The 16945-nt window shown below is 35.4% G+C and overlaps 1 protein-coding gene across 3 annotated transcripts in view; it reads right to left on the reverse strand.

Moving 5' to 3' along the window:
• The window catches only part of LOC128988689 (probable ATP-dependent RNA helicase DDX46), a 76920-nt gene that overhangs the window by 30042 nt on the left and 29933 nt on the right, over window positions 1–16945 (reverse strand). For all 3 annotated transcript variants that reach the window (XM_054410232.1, XM_054410231.1, XM_054410233.1), the window contains 4 exons: window positions 6453–6569; window positions 4624–4824; window positions 2777–2859; window positions 1530–1649 (listed from right to left, as the gene is read on the reverse strand). In XM_054410232.1, coding sequence (XP_054266207.1) covers window positions 1530–1649; window positions 2777–2859; window positions 4624–4824; window positions 6453–6569 — 521 coding nt within the window. The remainder of the gene's footprint in view (window positions 1–1529; window positions 1650–2776; window positions 2860–4623; window positions 4825–6452; window positions 6570–16945) is intronic.

Here is a 16945-nt window from a genome sequence, read left to right on the forward strand (position 1 = left end):
GCAGCGAACGCGCTCCAACCTAAAGGTGAGTGAGCGTAGCGAACGAACTTCAACCAGGACGTGATTGAGCCATGCGAACGAGATCATCTTGAAAATTAAGAAGTTAAACGGGGCAAAGCCCGCGGGTTACAGCTAGTAATAATAATTAAAATGTTTATTTGTCTTAAGGATACATTAGATCATCGACAAAGTCAAAATCATGATCATACATCAATCGTCAAACAAAACAAAATCAAAAACACTTTCAATATTTTGAAAAAACAATAGCGCAAAAACAATACCCCCCGTGAGGGGGAACATGAAGTAGTCCGTATCAGCCTTGGCGGAGTGGAATTTACAATTCTTGGCCACCCCTGGATAATGGTCCCCCTCTTCCGTCATGCTTGTTTCCCCCTCCGGTGCTGCTTGCCCAGAACCATGAACTAATAGGTACCGCAAATACCGCAGGTTATTTAGGCCTAATTTATTTATTGTTACCGCCATGGACTTAGAGATTTTAGTTGTTATTTTGTTAATTTGTGCACAGAGCTTTATTAATTGTTATTCCTTTGATATTTTAAATTCATTCTGATTTTGGGGCCCCTAAATAATTGTTACCTATTCAAATGTTCATTGTTATAATTTGATTACCTAACATATACAAATTTTGAAGGTAAAGATTAGTTAATTCTCTTATTTTGAATTTAGCTTATTTGATTAAAAATTAAAAGAAATGTTTGTAAGTTAGTAGGCTAGATGGGTGACTAAATTATTTGAAGTATTTTGAACATGTATTCTTGTTATTGTTGTTGTGTATTTAAATTGTTTATTACAGGTCGTTTCTTTCAAATGGTGTGTTGTTCTTGAACCTCCATCCATGGTTCTCATGTTGTTAAGTAAAGTTTTGTGAGCCGCTCCTCGGGCCTGCGCATGGATCACGCTTCCAAGTCGTTAGCCTGGGTGCAGGCACGAGGGCGTGGTTCACCATTTAGGAAGATAGTGTAATAGTTGTTCAATGATGATTAAAAATTCTTGGGTATTTCCATTAGGAGAGTGGTATACAGAAATTACAATGGTGTCTAAATCATCTATAAAAACTGCAGATGCTTCAAAAGTTAATTCTTTGCAAAACATACTAACATCACAAATCCTAGATTGAAATTTATTATGTACAAATATAGTGGTACCTCCTCTGATATGCTCAGACCTGCAAAATGCACTAGCACAATAGAAAGCTTTGATTAACTCCATCATATGAAAGCCAATGTTCAGATAAACATAGAATTTTAATATTAGAGTCAATAATACAATTGTCTCAAGAAAAACAATTATATCTGGTAATTATGGACAACTTGATTTAAGGGTAAGTAAATTATAAAAATGTTGTATAATACATTAGATAGGCAGTCAAAAACATAATTATACCAGCAGAACAGAAAGAGAAAAATGTATGCCTTTAAAATGTAGGAACCAATTGTTAATTCAAATTAGATGTCATGAAAATCAAAAATTTAAGCGATGGCAATAACAAAAGTAATAGAAACACTTACCTGAATCTCGATAGGTTTATTCAAGATTCTGCGAGCCAACGCTTCCATCTGCCTGGGAAATGTAGCACTGAACATAACAGTCTGCCTGTCTGGACGAATGTTCTCGATGATTCGCATCACCTGTTAAAATGTTAATAGATAATATAGTCTTAAGGAGAATCACTGCAAATTCTTTTATGGGTAGATTTTTTTAAATGTCTAAATTTGATGAGAATCCAGGCACCACCAGTCTTATGCAACCCTTTTGTATGATATACTGTTTATGATATATTGCATATATGATATATGCTATCGAGAGTGGAGCAAATACACAGTACTGTATATAGCCGGTTTTTCAATTTTGTTCCAGGTTCACAGTAATGATAGCCGGCATATGCACTTCCACTGGTAATAAGTTTTACCGCCGAATATTGTTCTAGGTCCACAGTAATGATAGCAGGGCATATGCACTTCCCCGGTAATAATTTTTACCGCCAAATTTCGTTCCAGGTCCACAGTGCTGACAGCCGGGTATGTGAAACCTGTGAAACTCTACAGATAAAATACCCTGTATCTGTGTACAAGAAGATTATCTGTGTCCATACAGGGTGAATAAAAAAGTCAACACTCCCCCATCTAATATTTTTCTAAGTTAGAACACAGTACAGTCTTCTTGTAAAGAGACACGTGTATTTTACCTGTAGAACTTCACATACCCGGCTATCAGTAGGATAGGACCTACTGTGGACCTGGAACGAATTTAAGGAAGAGATTAACAAGAGGTGATCCAGGCATAAATAAATTGGATGCTGCATGCAAAAACCACGATATAGCATACTCAAGATCAAACTATAGTTAAATATACATAGATACCCTTTTGGTGTTCATTTCATTTTATGATTTTGAAAAGTTTTAGTGTCCCCAAAAAATTAGGGATCATGGGCTCAACTGGAGATTACTCTATAAGATGTATTAACCTTTAAACATTACCAATTTAAATGTAAACAGTATAATTTAAATTGGCATTCTGTTAATTACGTTTTTTTTTTTTTTTACCCACCCTTATGACAGTGTGGATCTGAAGATCCGGATCCGGATCTTGAAAAATTCCAGTACCAACATTTTCTTGGATCTGCCCATCACTAATCTCAAGCATTGATAATTTATTGTTACCCTCAATTATGGGGGACAATCTTAACAACCGTGAATGTTAAATAATATTTAAAGTCTGCTAACATTTTCTTGTGCAAAGATAACATCAAACTTACCTGAGGCTCAAATCCCATATCAAACATTCTGTCTGCTTCATCCAGCACAATGTAAGTTACTCGCTTGAGATTTGTTACCCTTCCTGTGAAAAGAAATATCTGTAAGTACAAACTGAATGCAATTGTCTCCAACTTTATTTGCTATGATCCAATGTATGGTAATAACAAAATATTATTTCTGTTAAGTATTTAATAATTTATTAAAAAAAATATTACAGTTTTACAACCAGACAATTAAACAATAAACACTTGCTTAGACTGAAATTTTGTGTCTTGAGTTTGATAATATTTCAAAGTTTAGTTCGGCCAGATGCCTCCAAAGTAACAAGAAGATCATTTGACACAACTTCTGTCTCTGTTAGTGTCGTGATCGGGTTACAATAGTGTTGTAGGCCTACATGAAAATGTTTTGTTCGTACCTGTCAAATGTGTATACAGTTTTATGTTTTAATGTAAATTTCTACAACTCGACGAGTCCAATTCGGATATTATAATGTTTCTAATATTTCTGTGTACCACTTGAAAATGCCAACGTGGCAAAACATGTAATGGATTAAAAAACACACTATTTGAACTGCAAGACTATGTTTTAATTTAGTCTAAAATTCTGTACTAAAATATATTTCAGTTTTTGTGGTTGATTTAACCATATAATTACGGCTTTTACCTATTAAGTAACTTTTAAATCTACTTTGCAAATTAATCATAAATGCCCGGGAATTTATGGATTTTGTGAATAATGCCGGCAATATTCCCTGGGAATATTTCTTCGATTTTATATTCCCAGGAATTTTACATCACTACTCCTACAAGTGATGTAAGAAGTTTTTTTTAGATTTATTAAAGGTTTAATCCGAATTGGTATAAATTCAATGAGGAATTGTATTCAGTATCGTATTGAAATTAAAACGATAAATGTAGGCCTATCCTTCCCCACATTGTGGCACTGGGTGCGTTCAAAGCCAGTGATCAGAGGGTGATTGAATAGCTTGCTTACTAAAATACAAGCCTAGGATTGGCTAGACAAGTGAACCATCTGACCGCTCAGCTTGCTTAGACCCACTGACTTCCTCCACCCACCAGATCGCATACCGTACTGCATAAGTACTGGTGCTGAGTGAACGAGCAAAAATCACTCCCAAATACAAAACTTGGATTTGTCCCCCTAACTGATAACCAACTATCAATGTAAAATTCTGCATCAGTTCTTATGTTTTTCTTTTTGCCATTAGTCATCGCCCTGACAAAAACATGTTTAGAGAAAAATGTAGCATATTTGTTAAAAAGTAGTCTTTCAGGAAAATATTCCAGAATTTTTTCCTTATTCCCTGATTTTTCCAGACCAACAAAATTCCCTGACTTTTCCAGGTTTTCCCTGACGCTACAAACCCTGTTTAGTTTATTTTATTATTACTTTGAGGATTTAGGATTTGTGCCTACTGTTGTACCTGGCCACCAAAAATCTCCTGAAAAATGTTAATTTAGAAGACCAAGAGGACACAAGCAAATGAACCCAATTATCTTAGTTCTTACTAACAGAAAGTCACTTAATTGCAATATGTGTAATTAGTGAGTTGAAACCTCAAATCATACAGTCAGATTGGTCAAATACTGAAGTTATAACTAAATGTCTGTTTAACTGATGGATGAATTGATACAAAGGTGGATCAAAACTATTTATTCACCACGATATGTTTTTATTCAAAGCGTGTTGAATAAATAAATAATTCTTTATAGTCACATAAAGTTTTGGATAATAGCATAGCTAATAAACAGATGACATTGTCAAGATTATTACTATCCTAAAATATACATATATAGTTATGTCGTTATGACTGTATGCTCACCATTGTTGGCTGCTAACATGTCTATCATGCGGCCAGGTGTGCAGACAATGATCTCTGCACCTCTCTTGAGCTCGGCAATCTGCTCTGATATGCCTGTACCTCCGTACACACAGACTACCCTCAGGTTGAGGGACTTGGTGAACTTACGAGTCTCCTTGCCTATTTGCATACACAACTCACGAGTGGGCGTCATGATGAGGGCTGGGAACATACACAATGTTTGATTGATACTTAAGGGTAATGTTGCAGCATTTGTGTTGTGACAATGTTGGTTGCAGCAATTCAATCTCAATTTTACACATTACTGGAAATTGGAGTTTTTTTTGTATTGGACAGCTTTGTACAATATCCATTTTCCAACTTAGTTTTTGAAACATGACCAATTACTTAGCCACAATACAAATTAAACACAAAAGTTTTCCTTGAGGTGGTTCATAAAGAAAATTTAGACAATATAGTTCAAAAGACATTTACATTCTGTAAAAGCATTGGCCTCCCACTCAATTGGATTTGGATGTCACTTTAAGTTGTTAATTTTTGATGGGTGACAGAACTCACATTGTTTCCTGCTAACGCTCAACTACATTACTAGTTAAGCTGGTCCCGCCCATGCTGCTTACCATTTCTTGTTATACACATATGCTAGCTCACTTTTGGCCAACCATAATCTTTGTACTGGCTAACCTAACGTAAAAGAACAAAGTCTGCCAGGGACAAAATATTGAGTGTTCAGTTTCTCTTTTGTATGTTCTATGGCCTACCTGCAGTTCTTCAAGATATGCTAGCTTAAATCCTCCATATTCTACAATTTAAAATCCTACTGACAAAAAACATTGTTTGGCTTTTAATCTTATCTCATGTATTCTTTTCTTGCCAAATTAACTAAACATTGGAAGCGTTCAGAGTTCCTTAACTCTAAGTCAAATTTGCTATGCAGCAAGATGGATTTAACATTAAAATCAGTAGACTCTCAGTAAACCGGCAGATATAGGACCGTTATACTGCCGGATTAATGAAAATGCCGGATTACTGTCCGGAATGTTATTTAAAAAACACTTAAAATGCACTTAAAACACTTCTCCGAAGATCTCGCAATCGGGCATGATGAGGATAATGTTTCCGTAATCGTGGGAGTCGTTGATAACGTCTAAACGTCTGCGGGAGATGTTCATGATTTTGCCGCAATCGCGCATGACGATGATGATGTTTACGTAGCCGCTGGAGGCGATGATAACGTCTAAACGTCCGCATAAATAATATTCATGACTTTGCGGCGATCGCGCATGCCGACGATGGCGTTTCCGTGACCGTGGGAGTGAATTAGGATGTTTACACGGTCGCGGGGGGTGATACAATTTTTGCCGTGACCGCGGAAGACAACTATAAATGTCTTTATGACCGGGGGATATGTTCATGATTTTGCCGCGATCGTGCAAGACGACGATGACGTTTTCGTGACCGCGGGAGTAGATTATGATGTCCAAACGACCGTGGGAGATGTTCATGATTTTACCGCTATCGCGAAAGACAATGATGATGTTTCCGTGACCGCGGGAGTGGATGATGATGTGATGTTGATGATGATACACGGCCATGGGAGATAATCGGAATTTTGCCGCGATCGCGGAAGACCTCACCCGTCAAAAGATGTCGGATTACTGCAGTGCCGGAGAGGTGCAGTGTTGGATTAGAGAGGGTCTACTGTTTATTTAATCGGTAAAAACAAGTTTACGGGTTTTGAGTGAAAAGTTACAGAATATTATAAGAACTATTCTATATACTAGCTAAAGAAAGCAATAAGTAAATGTCTATAATTAGGCAAAACCTACCGATAGGGCCATCATTAGCTTCCAAAGGAGGTTGATCCATTATGTGTCGTAACATAGGCAGAACGAAGGCAAGTGTCTTTCCGCTGCCAGTCTTGGCGATCCCAATAAGATCTCGTCCTGCATAAATAATTATGGTATGCAATTATGGAATAGATACAAATCCAAAAGTAAGATTAATTTTGTTCCGTGATTTTCACGATAGGTGAGAGAAAAGAGTATTTTATTTAACTATTTAAGCAAAATGGTGCAGGAGAATTTTTAACCACAAAGAAATACACTTTTTGCTATTTAAGTGTTATCCACTCTGCAATGTTAGACTACTTCCTTCTTGTCACTAATACACACAACACACACTGAGTCTATCAAAATGTATTTTATGTACCGGTAGCTGAGTGAGACAAGGGTAATCACTTACTACTAGAACTTACTACTAAAATACAAATATAGAAATAAGCAAGAGGTAGTTGATTTTTATAGCTGTCACAACAGAATAGGTCAACTCAAAGCAGTCGCTGGCGACTGACTGGCAATGGTATACTGACTTGACACAGAATAGAATGACATGATCGGTAGTGATTTTGTTTTAAAGTAGGCCTACTGTTTCACAATAGACTACTGAACTGTTACGTAAGCAATAAATTTATGTTTAAAAAAGTCAGAATAGAAACACTATAAAAGCAAAACAATAGAAGGGAGAGAGGGGTTGTGCAATGGCCTTGAAATGAGCGGCATAGCAACAGTGAGTACGGGTTGGGGGGGGGGGGGGGAAGGGAAGGGTGAGACCTTTGAGCTATATTTAGACTAGACTTTCACCACTTCCCAAATGGCTAGGTAGGGGGATTACAATAGCAGGTTTTTTCCTTGCCTGGTTTGGCTTTTGTCTTTTTGTGTAGGAAATTTGAATAATCAAAAAGATAATTTGAATTGACCACAATTATTCAGCATTGATAATACAACTTGCAAGGGACCAGGAGAAATATTATTCGTATTAGAGTTAATGCGATGATTTGCATTTTTATGTCAACATACAACATTGCGCAATCATGATGTTTTGGGTCATTGACCTTTTTAATATAACGCATCCGTTATAAGTTGATAATTATAAATTATGTTCCCGTGGTTGAAAATAATTATTCTGTAAACTTGTAAAACATTAGATAACTCATAAATAAGTGTAAAATCATACATAAAGATAATAATTGGACTCCTAAAAAGGATATTAAGATAACAACATAAAAATATCATTATTATTTCTCTTCATTCTCCATTCTTTCTTGGGGGTCCGTTCATTCTACATTCTACGCATTACTCATAATTGTTATCATCGCATTACTCATAATTGTTATCATCGCATTACTCATAATTGTTATCATCGCAGTTATTGATAACAACAACGGATTTTTTTCTTATTGTAGCTATTAGAGAGTAATAACATAGACTAAGCAAAGGATTTTTTATCTATAGTAATAAACATCAAAATGCTTTCTGTTACTAAATCTTGCTACTATATGGATTATAGATTAAATTAGGCCCAAGTCTAGGTTTCATTTGATTTCTATGACTACTATTGCATAGGCCTATTACATTATTCAGTACAATGTTCAATCTACAATTGTTTTGTTTAATAGTAAGGTAGGCTACTTATAGGCCTATTTAAGTACCTACTTTATATTGAACATACACTTTGAGTATTTTGACATAATGTTTGTTTATAACAGACAAGATTAAAAAATTTAATTTTCTTTAATTAAAAAAAATTATTTTTCCTTTACCCACTGTCAAACCATTGGAAATTGTGTATGCCCACTGCTACAAAAACCACACCAACTAAGAAAAAATGGTAATAAACTTACAAAACTAAAGGTGAAAAGGTAGGAACTACCAAAGATAGTTCTGTACATGGACACAGATAGTCCTGTATATGGACACAGTTAGTCTTTGAAATTGCCTAGCCATATGAATTATTTAAAAAAACCCGCCCTTGAAAAAAGAAAAAACGTATCTGTATTTGGATCCGATTTTTTCAAGATCGGGATCCGGATCCGGTACCGACATTTTCTTGGATCCGCCCATCACTAGTTTTTATGTATTATTCTAAATTAGGTAGCCTAAATGACTTATTCAGGGTGTCCAACAGGCCAACCGGAAAAAATTCATGAGTAATTCATGAGTAAAAAATAAATTCCAGGTAGTTCATGTCGTACTTTTCATACTAAAATTTCCAACGTGTTTTGCGCCAACTCCCGCAATGCTGTTTTAGCGCTAACACAGCTCGCTATTTTAGTTATCGGAAAGAGCATTCTCAGTTAAGGAAAAAAAATTATGATTGCTGTAATATTGCCTGACACAAGTATTCAATTTTTATATATTGTGGTCACGAATTGTGGATATTTATAGGCATGCACTGTGGATGCGATACTCCCTGGTGTGGATTAACGTCCGCACGAGTGAGTACTATGACTATTCGCAGTACTATCCTGATAATTAGACCAATTCGTATATACCAAGACCAAGGAAAAATATGGTTCGGATTCCACTATAAACTGTAGGTCCCTTAGTTGCCATTTGTTAAAGTATGGGCTATTAATTAACAGCTGTGTCTAAGGAATGTCGGCCTTAGTCACTAACAAGACTACAAGATCGCTCCACTCATCCTACACTCATCACCATTCATACTTGGCTTAAAATACCTACTATGTATGGTCGCCATTTCATCGAACAGTATTAACAGTATACTTTATACTTTCTTATACTTTCAAAATTCTTGTTGATGATACTCAAGTAAATAGGGTTGAAAAAACAAAATTTTTGGGAGTTCACTTTGATAACCATCTTAGTTGGGATTTGCACGTCGACAGTCTTTTAGCAAAATTAAATTCAGGGGTTTATGCTTTGAAAAGATTGTATTATCTCTGTAATTTATCAGTTTTAAGGAATGTTTATCACGCCCATGTGCAATCCCACATATCTTATGGATTTTGTGTGTACAGAGGAACAACCAAACAAAACCTTGATAAAATTTTAGCTTGTCAAAAAAGAGCAGTAAGAGCCATGTTAAATCTCGAGTCTGATGAGTCTGCAAAGCAGAATTTCATCGAACAAAAAATTCTAACCGTTGTATATCTTACAATGTGTAACGCATGTTAAAAATAATAAAGATAGTTTTGTAACTCATGAGGATATACATGGTTACAATACTAGAAATAAAAGAAGTATAGTATTACCATCTCATAACTCCGAGCTATTTAAAAAGAAACCATCCTATGCCGGTGCTGTATTTTTAAAACACATCCACAAAGAAATACTGATAATAGAAAATTGTAGTAAATTTAGAAATGCACTTAAACTGTTTTTAATAAAAAATGCATTTTGTTCTTTTAAAGAGCTATATAAGTTAAGTAACATGAATGCTGTTTAACTATTCTAAAAATTATCTGAAATATATTAGGTTGGATTTATGTCTTGAACTGCTGTGACACTATTTATTGTATTTTATGTACATGAACAAATAAAGTTGTTTTGAATTTGAATCGTCGTCTCCCGCGGTCACCGGAACGTCATCGTCGTCTCCTGCGGTCATGGGAACGTCATCAGGGTGTCTACTACATTCTGGATAAGAAATTCATGGACAATTCCCGTACATTTAAGGACACTTTGTCGTAACCTTTGTCGATGTGATTACAGAATAATTTTCCTGATTTGTCAAACTGTATTAATCTTGTTCTTCACTGTAGTTGTACCAGAGAGAAAAGTAAATAATAATAGACAAGAGTTAAATTTCAAAATAGAAACTTATTGAAAGTAAACAAACTTATACTTGAGGTACAGCTTTTATAGTGTAACAGAGAAACACAATCATTGTCTCCTGCGATAGCGAAAAAATCCTGAATATCTCCATCGGTCACGGAAACATCAGAACATAGCTTATACGATCCAGGCGGATTAATTTGGCATGATTCGCCCTGGCATAACGTTAGGTTCTCGACTACTTTTGAAAAAAAATCTAATGCATAATGAATATATTGTAACTCGATTCTAGGTACAAAATCGGTATGGTAAGCGGCTACCAATAAGCACAGAGTAAGATTATTGTATTTTCATCTGCAAAGTTAATATCAACACATAGCAATCATTAGTTTATCTTAGGCTCAATTACATCTTCTTAGTATATTTTACAACTCTTCCAAAGAATCAAAATACCCAGGCCTAGACCTAATTATTTAGGAGGGCCAATGTAAACTTAGTAACAAACAATGAGGTTATAATATCAGCAAAGTCACTATCATCATTCTAGTTCATAAGATTTAGATTGCTTAAAGCATACAACGCAATAAATAAATATGGGAAATAAAAAAAAAAATGAAACCTGGCCGCCAACAATATAAGACAAAGATACAGAAAATGCAATGACATAATTTGAAACCAAGTAGGCCGGTAGTCATAAAAAATTAATGCAAACAACAATGCTTGTGGTTTTGTCAATTGAAAGATAAAATATCCATAAAAAAGGGTTCAACTTACAAAATAAGACTTTTGATTAATTAGTTACATGTTTAATATGAAACCATAAACAGTTTTATGGCACTAGGCAATGGCCATCAGCAAATTGAATCTTCAAGACTTACAAGTAAGAAGTGATATTTAACAGCAATAATAAAACTATTATTTCCATGATAAAATAGGTTTGGGATCTAATAATAATTACAATAGTAATAAATAAAGAAGTTGTAAAGGAATAAAAGTGATACAACTTTTATGAGCTAAGCTACTACTGAGTCAACAGTTCTTGGAAGTAATACTTGACTTGACACTTGATTGGTGATAAAATATTAATGGTTTGAGACTGCTAATGGGGTTTTTATTGCATAATTACTCTAGTAATAAATTATGAAAATGTAAACAAACATCTGATAAACCTTTTATGTGCTCCTAACCTACTAGCGATCAATAAAATTATGGCCCATTAAAAATTTAAGGACATAGTCTGGCATTTAAGGACAATTCCCGTACATTTCATGGCCAGTAAAAAATTAAGTACAATTCCCGGTTTTCCCGGATTTCCCGGTTGGTTGACACCCTGGTCATTGTCGTCTCCCGCGGTCACGGAAACGTCATCATCGTTTCCCGCAGTCACGAAAAACGTCATCGTCCGCATGCGCAATCACGGAAACGTCAAGGTCATCTCCCGAAGTCACGGAAACTTCATCGTCGTCACACGTGGTGACGAAAATGTCGTCGTCTCCCGCGGTCACGAAAACGTCATCGTCGTCTCCCGCGGTCACGGAAATATCATCGTTGTCTCCCGTGGTCACCCGGTTTTTTCCCGGTTCAAAAAAATCACGCATGATTCCCGGTTTTCCCGGTCGGTGAACACCCTGCTTATTCAATATGATCCTATCTTGCAATGGTTACATAATATGTGATGATTTCTGGCGATTGTGGCAACACCAGATTAGCAACCAAGCTGTGGGTATCTCACAGGATGGTGGCAAAATCTGTGATAGTTTATCTCCATCATAGCAAAATTTTTTTAATCTCTGCGGTTTAAAAAAATACATTTTTATTAGGGGTGTGCGAATAGTGATTTTCAACCTCGAGCCGAGCCGAGCCGAGCTTTTTAAAAAATGTTCGAGCTCGAGCTTTTTCGAGCCGAGCTTTTTCGAGCCGAGCTTTTCCTAGCGTAACCTTATCTTAATTATTAAACTTTTTTTCTTAAAAACGTGCATAATAATAATAATGTTCAGTCAGTTTTTAAATAAACACAATGTTATTTTAATATGTTTAAAAACATTGAGAATTGTCAAGACATCAAATAGTAGATAATCACGATAAGAACTGAACTGAACTAAATGAAGATGCAAGAAATAAAAGGATATCGATTGAAGGCCTGAAGAGATATGCAGTATGCAGTGCAGACTGAGATAATCAGATTGTCTTTCATAACAGACGACAAAACAACTAGCAAGTCGATTACATATGTATATTGTAACTACTATGAATATTTAATTCTATTTTGTATAAATAAATACAAAATAAATTTAAAAACACGTGATTATTCTTGTTGTTTTCCATGCACAAAATATTTTTGTTTTATGAATCCTATTAATCAAAAAAGAACATGGTTGGTTTGGATCCAAAAAGGTGGAGAGACAAGTTTTACTTATATATTAAAAAATATATAATTGACATATAGAGGAAATAGACCAAAGCACTAGAATTAATAGAATAACACACAAAGTAAACAAGAAATAAATGCAGAACACGATGATTTAACACTGTCACTCAATTTTGTTATCTAGAAGGGTCGGCAAACTAATCAATAAATAGCCAAAACCAGTTTCCTCCCCTTCACGCCCCCATTTTACGTACGTAAAATGTCACGCCCCCTTCTGTACTAGGGCCATTTTTCTTTAACGTCTACATTAATGATCTTCCTATAAATATAAATACACAATCTGTTATTTATGCGGATGATACAACTTTACTCGCCAACCATTCTAATTTAACAACCCTGCGCTTAATTAGTCAAGAGGCTGAACATAGAGCATATGATTGGTTTTCTGCAAACAGACTATCTTGTAATTCTGACAAATCACAATATATAACAATCAGTCTTAAAACAGAGGTAAAATTTGAATCAGTTAAACTTTTAGGATTTAATTTGGATTCAAAATTAAATTGGTCATCACACATAAAATCTGTTTGTAACAAAATTTCAAGAGTGAGGTGCTTGCTGTGGAAACTTAAGGATTTTGTTAGTCAAGAATATTTAAGATTGGCGTATTTTGGACTCTTTCAATCGCACATACTATATGGTCTTATTTTGTGGGGCCACTCTCCACATATTAATGACATCCTTTTACTCCAGAAAAAGGCGGTTCGAAGCATTGCTGGAGAATGCTCAGATACACATTGTAAACCTCTTTTCATTAATTTCAGGATACCAACCATAGTAAATCTTTATATATTCCAAATTCTAATATATACAAAGTCAAACTTAGATCAATTCTCTTTCCGAAAAGACGTACACAATCACTATACAAGAGGTAGGGATAAAATAGATATATTGCAGCACAGATTGGCAAAAACCAAACTTTCACATAAATTAAATTGTATAATGTTTTTTAATAAGCTGCCTGAAGAAGCAAAATTAGTTTCTTACAGTATTTTTAAAAATAAACTGTATGACTGGATTGTTAAAAATCCCTTTTACAAAATTGATGAGTTTTTAAGTTGTGAAATAAATATTAGATTTTGAAGAGTAAGTTGAAATAAAGCTTTTATTTTCATGTAAATGGCTATTTAAATTGAGATATTTTGTACTGCAAACACTGAATCACCTTGTAACTATGTATAACAATGACGTGTCCTATTTCTTTTATAAAGATCAATGGAAATAAATATTTCTTATTCTTATTCTTATTCTCCCCCCCCAATCCGGGTGGCCCAACACTTTGTCCTTGAAACACCCTTGCATCTGAAACAATAAACCCTTACACCCTCGTTGCTGTTTTGACAACAGGTTTATGAATGCGATCACTATTTTTCATTTCCAGAATTAACTATCAATTATTATTATTTGCAAGATACAAATAGGAAACTACATCACATTATGGTATTCAATGACCCATGTACTATCAAAAATTAATAACTCATGACTTATTTTGATAATAAAAAGCACTCATTACAGCACGCGCCACTTATTGATATATATATATATATATAATCCTCAAAGTAACTGTTACTTTATACAAAATAAAATAGGTACAAAATTGTGTGGCCAGTCAAACTTTATAAACAAACATTTTATTCTATAAAATACAGATGGTAAATAGGGGTTGGTTTAGAGGAAATAAAATACAAAACATATTAATTAATTATTTTGATAAACATTAGAAAGGTAATGGGATTGATTGAACTAAAATAACTGCAGGGAAACTTATAAGTAGAAAAGTCGTCAATCAAACCACAATCTGTTTAATCAGTACATTGTTAGAGAGAGAGGGAGAAAGAGAGATAGCAGATAGGGGCGTTTGATAAGGAATCTGAAAAAGTAAACAAACAAGGAACGACGACACGACGATACTCGTTTACAGCCTTATTGTCTCGCCCACTACATTTGCACACGTGACCACTTTTTGTTTCTTCCTTATCTTTCATCCGTCCCAAAATAGAATTCCTGAAATAGTTTGTTGGTATAATCTCCCCTCCCACACAAGGCGCAATGCTCAGTGTGCACTGTAGGTTGCCACGGCAACCGCGTGTCGCCATAGCGACTTAGCCAATCACGCACTCGCACTGCATTGTATATTACGATACGAATAGTTGTGTTAGAAAGACAACGCGATAGGTGGTAGTTTCCTCAAAATTACGATCGATAATCATTGCGTCTTGACTGAGCTGAGGTTCGTGCTTATCAAGACACAATTATGAAACGGAGGAGAGTAAATTTAAATGAAAGTTCCTTATTTATTAATTTAATTTTTATTTGCTAGTTCAATAAGTATTCGGCTCGAACATTTCAAACTTTTTGAAAATCACGAGCCGAGCCGAATAGCGTCCTATTCGGCTCGAAAAAGCTCGATGTTCGAATACTCGCACACCCCTAATTTTTATTATACGTCAGCCCTCGGCTAAATGTATATTTTCTAATGTTATTTACTTAACTCTATTTAACACATGTACTCTATGTTTTATTATTATTATTTTATGGCCAGCTCTGTGTTTTATTGAAAAGAATGATTTTATTTGAACACACAAGACCATTTCTTGCGATATAAGCAACATCCATTATGTTACCACTTTAAACTATTCCTCACAATTGCAAAAACTGTGATGATTTTACACAATCGCAGGAATATCCGCATCTAGCAATCATTTCAACTCCCGTGACCTTTTTTGTGATCGTGGCAACATCTGTGATTATGTAGCAATTGCGGCCAAATTTGTGATGATTTTGTAAGGTACCAAATTTTAAGGGGGGTAAAAATGTACTACGAATAAATGAACACCAGAACTTACCCGATTTTTAACCACAATAGCCTACTCCGAGGCCTATGTGTTGGCCATAGCTTGGGCTATGGGCCAAAGAACGTAGGCATATTTTTATTCACAGTGAAGTACACAAACACATCCACAACTACATATTTATTCATAATAGCACTTCGTTTCACATAATAAAGTTAAACCGGCCGATTTTACAGATATTTAATGCCGCCGACGACATAACCTTAAGCTGGTGTTTGTTGACCAACGACAGACGACAACTAGACCGGCTCAACAGGCGAATCCCCGATCAGCTGTTGGCTAATTTCCGAAATCGCCACCGCAGCGCTTGAGCCGCGGCCGAGGAAATCGGGATTTGAGCCGGACAAGAATTATTCGCTGTTCGACCGTCGACTCGTTAACGAGAAGCCTCTTCGCGCAACGAAACTATCTTCGCCATACGATATTGATTCAGGTTAGCTACGTTTTCAGACTTTCCTACTTTCATTTAAATATTCTCTTAACATACGCATACTCGTCTGCCACTTATTTTTACCCGTTTAAGTTAGATTTAATTTTCTAAATTTTATTAACTTAGTTTTCGCCGACTCGTACAAAACCCACCAGTTCCTGCCTGCCAGTGACTAGCAGTGGATTATCTTACGTTTGGTTTGAAATCAATTGGCTATTAAATTACGTTAATTCCGTTCGTTTCACGATTAATTATTACTTAAGTTACTCCAGTTAATTCGACATTTTAATACCCCGAGACTTGTCGTCTGAGTTCTAAACCCCGTCTTTGGCGGGTGAAAGAATCGAGTCTTGGGAGTAGGCTGAGTTGAATAATCAGCCACGAAAATTAATATTAAATTTATTTTAAACCACTCACGTTAAATTATCCGTCCAATTATATTAATTAGGCCCCGACGACTCGGTAGGGATTGGGTTTTACGTCAAATTACATCCTATATTATTTACCTAGGCCTTTAGTTAATTAAATTTTAAAGTTCATTACGAGTAATTGAATCACATTGGCGTCAGATTGAATACTCGTCGGCCCTACAGGGTCATTCTAAAAGTTAGGCAAAATTCTCCAAAACACTTTTACGAAGGCTGGGATGATATAGCTCCAACTGGGCGTCTGCAGGATTTCCTGATCGCTTCTAGAGTTCTGAGCCTTCGATTAAATTTAAATAAATTGATCAGCCAAAGCCGTGACACCTTTGTATCGACCCCTGGATTTTTTTCGGCTCCTTCTGAGCACTCCGGGGAAGAAATTTGAGTGTGGCCGGTTCTAGGGTAGGCCTAGCCTGACTTAGGTGAATATTAGTTTATTCCCCCCCTAGAATTTTGCGTCACAATTTCCTGTGATTGCGGCAATGGTCAGGATAATTTCTTACAATTGTGGCAACGTCCGACATTTTTCAATGGCGTAAAACAATCAAAATTGGTGATTTTAGGCAGATTTTTTTTTTATAAAATTTTCTGGTCTCTTCCAAAATGTTAGT

This window comes from Macrosteles quadrilineatus, unplaced genomic scaffold (assembly GCF_028750875.1).
Source record: "Macrosteles quadrilineatus isolate MER2022 unplaced genomic scaffold, UCM_ALF_1.0 Scaffold_3__2_contigs__length_128488019, whole genome shotgun sequence".
Taxonomy (NCBI): domain Eukaryota; kingdom Metazoa; phylum Arthropoda; class Insecta; order Hemiptera; family Cicadellidae; genus Macrosteles; species Macrosteles quadrilineatus.